The 5613-nt window shown below is 44.2% G+C and overlaps 1 protein-coding gene across 2 annotated transcripts; it reads left to right on the top strand.

The window, feature by feature from the left end:
• The first annotated feature begins 695 nt into the window (after nucleotides 1-695).
• On the top strand, nucleotides 696-5561 carry LOC110492110 (zinc transporter ZIP5). Of its 2 annotated transcripts, XM_036947039.2 has the most exons (12): nucleotides 696-826; nucleotides 966-1029; nucleotides 1221-1421; nucleotides 1718-1980; nucleotides 2149-2338; nucleotides 2556-2733; nucleotides 2946-3115; nucleotides 3272-3400; nucleotides 3670-3745; nucleotides 3853-4089; nucleotides 4276-4466; nucleotides 4709-5561. In XM_036947039.2, exons 1-12 carry the CDS (start codon nucleotides 771-773, stop codon nucleotides 4856-4858), a joined length of 1905 nt encoding a protein of 634 aa, XP_036802934.1. In that variant the 5' UTR covers nucleotides 696-770; the 3' UTR covers nucleotides 4859-5561. The 2 variants fall into 2 exon arrangements, with proteins under 2 accessions (XP_036802934.1, XP_036802935.1); XM_036947040.2 differs by lacking the exon at nucleotides 966-1029 and having other exon boundaries at nucleotides 735-826.
• Nucleotides 5562-5613: the final 52 nt, after the last annotated feature.

The following is a 5613-nucleotide window of genomic DNA, read 5'->3' as shown; positions in this document are numbered from 1 at the left end:
TCTGGACAAGAGGAACACCTATGTGAGAATGGTGTTCATTGACTACAGTTCAGCATTCAACACTATTGTTCCCTACAAGCTCAGAGCCCTGCGTCTGTATACCTCCCTCTGCAACTGGATCCAACAACACTCAGACTTTTAACACAGGGGCCCCCCAGGGGTGTGTCCTCAGTCCTCTGATGTACTCCCTGTTCACCCATGACTGCGTGGCGTTGCACAACACCATCATCAAGTTAGCTGACAATACCATGGTTGTAGGCCTGATAAACAACAATGACAAGTCAGCCTATAGGGAGGAGGTAAAGGTAAGTGAACTGGCTGAACCACCAAGAGTATAACTTGTTTCTGTTTTTTGTTTGTATTTTCTACCTCTGGATCATTGGTCTTAATTTTAAGGTTATGGTTAGGCATAAGGTTAGCAGTGTGGTTAAGGTCTGAGGTTAACATGCACAGGAGCTCTTATACGTTTTGTTCTGAGATAATCAGTCAATTAACATGACCTTTATGAATTATGAAGCCTTTATGTTCTTGTTTTGAGTACATAAATACTTCAACATTGACAAAAAGTGACGGCTGATGAAGATTATCTCATAGAACAAAACGTATATGAGCTCCTAAACCTGTGTTGAACACAGACCGTCGGCGTTTATAAAACATCCATATGCTTTGGCCAACAAGACATGGCAGTTAGCCTCGGTTAGTGGCTATAAAAAGACGCCGTTCTCTTTAACGCCACTCCGTTCTAGCCAGGACATGGATATATTGAAGTTATGAACATTTCTCACGAGCCTTGGCTTGGGCAATTCATCCTGCTTCATTGGAGAAGGTAGGTCAATTGCTGTTATCAATGCTTTGCGGTCTTATCTGTTTCATGACTCGGCTGTAAATGAACGAGTCGTTATAATATTAACTAAAAAAAAATAAGACTCACCCCCCACAACCAGACTCTTCAATCCTCTAAGCAGCAGGACAAGAGAATGTATTTCGCGACTGGTGAAAGCAACAACGAACAACCCACCTGAGTTGCCTGTAAGGCCCCCCAAGAAATTTCAGGTTTTGTAGGTTCGCTGACCAGTGAAATGTTTGGCATTCAGCAACTGTACCAGTTTCTATTTTGCGGACTAAATGAGGAACAAACTGACAACGTTCATTAAGGAGTTACTGAGACATTTCACGGTACTGATTTTAATGAACTTGCCTCTTCATATTCCTTTTTGCAGTTAATTTATAGGATGTCACCTCTACTGACACTCGCCGTGGGACTATTTTTCTGTCTGCCTCTGCTGGAGTTTGGGGCAGGGGCGCGACTTTCTCTCAGTGGCACAATGAAAACACCATGGAATATGACAGACAGGATATCAAATGGTAGCCGACAAGAGGGATCGACATCTGAACATTTAGATGAGGCTTTTGAAGAGCAGGTGAGACTATTGTGGAAGACAGGCTATACCAGTTTGTATTGTCTCCAGGCCCCTGAAATATCTGAATTTGGCCTCAATAGATCAGTACGACGTAATTTAGAATTGATATGGTCACAAGTTAACCTTTGAGACACTGCTGTCAACAACACTAAATCTATTTTGTGCGTTGTTAAAAATATAAAATGGCTTACTCTAATAGTTTAACAATGCCAGTATTTTACCACGGATGATTATTGCTCTTTCTGATCCGTTCAGCTGTCCATTTACTCTTGTAAAATACCTGTCTTTTTTTCCAGGTCTTCTACTTGCAGCGTCTGTTCCATCAGTATGGAGACAATGGGACCCTGACCTATAAGGGCCTGCAGAAGTTACTGGGCAGCCTGGGACTAGGGCAGGTCAGTGTGTTGGAGATCAGCCACCGAGGGTCGAGGCACAACCATAACACTCTGACACAACCTCACCCTCCTCAAACACAATCTCATGACCATGACGATCAGGAAACCGACACCCCCAGTCCCAGTAGGCCTATTCAACCACCCCCCTCTGCAAACGCAGCCAGGTGAGAAACTGATATTACAACTGATTTGATCCCATGATTGTTAGAGATATCGAGCCACTTTTGAAGTACGGAAGTTTAGCATTTGTGCTCATCCGGTTATGAGTAGTTAGTTATGCAATGACACCTGAATAAACTGTGCTGCTTCTTCTTCTCAACCCCCTCTGAAAGAACCCCACAGCCTGGGATATCGGGGTCTGCTGGATCTAGGTATAAAGAGGGCACCACATTATCCTCTGATCATGGGATTAAGGAAGAGGTCCTTCCGTGGTCATCCCCTATTGCACACTCTATTCCTGTCCAAGGAATGTTTAACTCCCTCGTGTCAAATCACCCCACTCAGAGGCATCTTCACGGGAACGTGAGTAGTCAATAAAAGACAATTGATCTGGTTAATGTTTTGTGCCAAACGCACAAAGCTCTCAACTCAATTCTGCTTACTGATCTTGGCTAAATGTTATCCTCCTCAGGTTTTTATTTGACATGGTTATTTAAAGGGAGTTAATGAGAAAATCCACTATCAAAACAATCCTCTTACATAAACAGTTTCTGTGGAAATTTAACCCTTTCCTTTTCAGTGTCTGAATGTTACTCAGCTCTTGTGGAATTTCGGTCTGGGAAAGGCACCCCACATTACTCCTGCCCACTTCACCCTCCTGTGCCCAGCCCTACTGTACCAGATTGAAAGTGGTGTTTGTCTACGCCACCCAGAGACTGATGGGGCGGAGTCAGAAAGGAGTGTGACTTTCCTCAAAGGTGCATTTATGAAACTAGATACCAACTATGAGAGGGAATGCTTTATTGATATAGGATGTTTTAAAAAGTAATGTAGCCTTTTACAACTTGGAGCATAACTTAACAGTTAGGATACACTAAGACTTAACATAACCCTGGAAACTACAATACCCTATTGTTTAAGCAGAATGAATACAACATCAAAATGAATATAATATATATTTTTTTCGCAGCTTTGGGATGGAGCTCCTTAGCTCTGGCTGTGATCAGCCTGCCGTCTCTGCTGTCTTTGAGCCTGGTTCCCCTTCTGCCCCCTGCCCGCCTACGCTCCTTCCTCTGTCCAATGACAGCCTTGGCTGTGGGGACGCTGTGTGGAGATGCCCTGCTGCATCTCCTGCCTCACGTAAACACCCTACCAAACTGTCAAACACTACATACATACCAGTGCTACTGTCTCTGTTTAGTCATGGAGGGTTAAGTTGTAAAATCTAGTAGTAAATAAGTTTAAAATGAAATGCGTTGACTGAAAACCATGTCTTGTTTTATCTGTGTCTTGCAGACTAAGACTGGGCCACTCTCAAGCCACTCTGAAGAACAGGACTCCATACTGAAGGGCCTTTGTGTGCTGGGAGGGTGCTACCTCCTCTTCATCTTCGAGAGCCTTCTAGGACTGAGGACCCATTATAAGGTTAGCTGGATTTAGAGAATAAAGGGAAGAGTTTGAAGTTGTGCCCCTGTTTTATGATACACTGTGCATAGTAGTCATTGGGAGATTCTCAATTGCATACTCCTTGCGTCCTCCTTGCCTCCTCAAAATCCATTGGATGAGAAAGCCCGAGGTCCCGCCCCTCTGACCATCTCCTCCAATGGGTTTTGAGGCAGCGAGGAGAGAGGACGCGAGGTGTATGCAATTGAGATTTCACATGGAATGTTTAAATTGTTTGTTTTTGTCATCAGAAAGTTAAGAGGAAGCGGAAGCAGCAGAACACCACACTAAATCCTGACCCAGAGAGGGAGCTTACTGCTCTGCAGAGTGAGTTGGAATGTAATACTTATGTAACTTGAGAGCATTTATGTCCGTATTGGCAGAGTTGAACCGTTGCATTGTAAAACATCTTTCTCATCCCTCCCGTTCTTCAGGCCCCACTGTTCTTGAGCAGACACATTCCACTGAGCAGCATAGTCATGGTCATTCACACAGCCCGCCTGGCCAGGAGCAGGTTGGGATGGGAAGCTTGGTGTGGATGGTGGTTATGGGAGATGGGGTACACAACCTTACTGATGGACTGGCCATTGGTGCTGCATTCTCTCAGAGTCTGGCTGGAGGTCTCAGCACCACCATAGCTGTGTTCTGCCATGAGCTTCCTCACGAGCTAGGTAGGTAAACACGAACATCTCACCTTTTTGTGAGGTGCATGTAAAAACAGAGATGGGTGCAACACATACAAGCATTGCACATCGACATGCCCTTCAAAAGTTTAAGCCTGGTACTATAACATTTCAGGTAGACCTTTGTAATGAGTATGAGACTATCAAATTGATGCATTGTGTTTATCTTTGCAGGTGACCTGGCAGTGCTGATGGGAGCAGGGTGGCCTGTTCGTAGACTCGTTATCTTCAGTGCTGTATCAGCCCTACTGGGTTTTGTAGGCTTGCTAATTGGCTCTGTCCTGGGCCACCAGTCAGCCCACATTTCCCCCTGGATCCTCACCCTCACCGCTGGGGTCTTCCTCTATGTCGCCCTCGCTGACATGGTGAGTCACTACGGTGGAATGCATTTCACATTATCGGGGCAACATGAACTGCACTGTGCTGGGTCGGATATTTCCTTTTCACATCGTCCTTTCCAGCATGGTTCAGGCAACTATAGTGGCTGCGTAACGAGGCCAGCACAGCTCGGCTTAGTGTGAAAAGGCATTTTACAGACAACTGTGTGTATTACTTTGGTCAGTTTAATAATGCTGCATTTGTCATATTTTCTCCTCTTGCTCAATAGTTGCCTGAGATGCTTCATGGTGATCCTGGCCCGATGGGACCCTGGACTCGCTTCCTGCTACAGAACCTAGGCTTGTTGGCAGGGGGTGCAATCATGCTGTGTATCGCTCTGTTTGAGGACCATATTGCCTTCAACCTGGGTGATGTCTAATTCAATGAAGAGTATGAGTGGATCAGACTCTAAACCACTGGATTGGTTACTCTTTCAACTGAAGTGCAATTGGCCAATACCAAATGACTTCTTATCAGAGTAGACTTTGGTCCAGGAGGTCATTTGCATTACTAAAGGCCTGAAAAACATGATTTAAGATGACATCAAGTACCAGCTTCGCTTTAAAGCACTCTGGATGCGTTTACACCGGCAGCCCAATTCTGATCTTTTGCCCAATTATTGGGTAAAACGCATCCTCTAAGACACAAGTGACTTACAGTATTGAGTGGATACATTTCTTGTCCCACGTGAGAATCGAACCCACAATCCTGACGTTGCAAGCGCCATGCTCTACCAACTGAACCACACAGTTTGATGGTTAGTGTGGAAATCAGCCTTGCAGGACCAGATGACCAAGAGAATAACCCTACACTGATTTTGCTTGCTTAAATATTTTATGAACCTGAGGATTTTTTTTCCTTCCTAAAATGTACTGTGCAACTTGTTTTCTATATGAACATTGATTCATTTCAATGCGAGTCTTAATCCTATTTCAGAATGATTTGCAGTGGTTGAACCACACAGGCCAGAATAGAAGAATCTGAAGTTTCAATATCAAATTAAATCTTTTTTTAAATCTTGACTACTGTATAACCATGTCAGCAATTCAATAAAAGGTGGCCCTTTTATATTTGGCATTGAATCCAGAGCACTTCTCACTGTTTCCACATCTAGGACTCAAATCAGAAACACAC

Source organism: Oncorhynchus mykiss, chromosome 16 (assembly GCF_057628025.1).
Source record: "Oncorhynchus mykiss isolate SJ-2025 chromosome 16, ASM5762802v1, whole genome shotgun sequence".
Lineage (NCBI taxonomy): Eukaryota > Metazoa > Chordata > Actinopteri > Salmoniformes > Salmonidae > Oncorhynchus > Oncorhynchus mykiss.
This window is presented reverse-complemented; position numbering and strand designations above follow the sequence as displayed.

Coding starts and splice junctions, on each gene's coding strand:
- LOC110492110 (XM_036947039.2), top strand. CDS start 771: ATGAACATTTCTCACGAGCCTTGGCTTGGGCAATTCATCCTGCTTCAT. Junction 3,116..3,271: donor TGCTGCATCTCCTGCCTCAC/GTAAACACCCTA, acceptor TGTGTCTTGCAG/ACTAAGACTGGGCCACTCTC. Junction 3,746..3,852: donor GGAGCTTACTGCTCTGCAGA/GTGAGTTGGAAT, acceptor CCCGTTCTTCAG/GCCCCACTGTTCTTGAGCAG.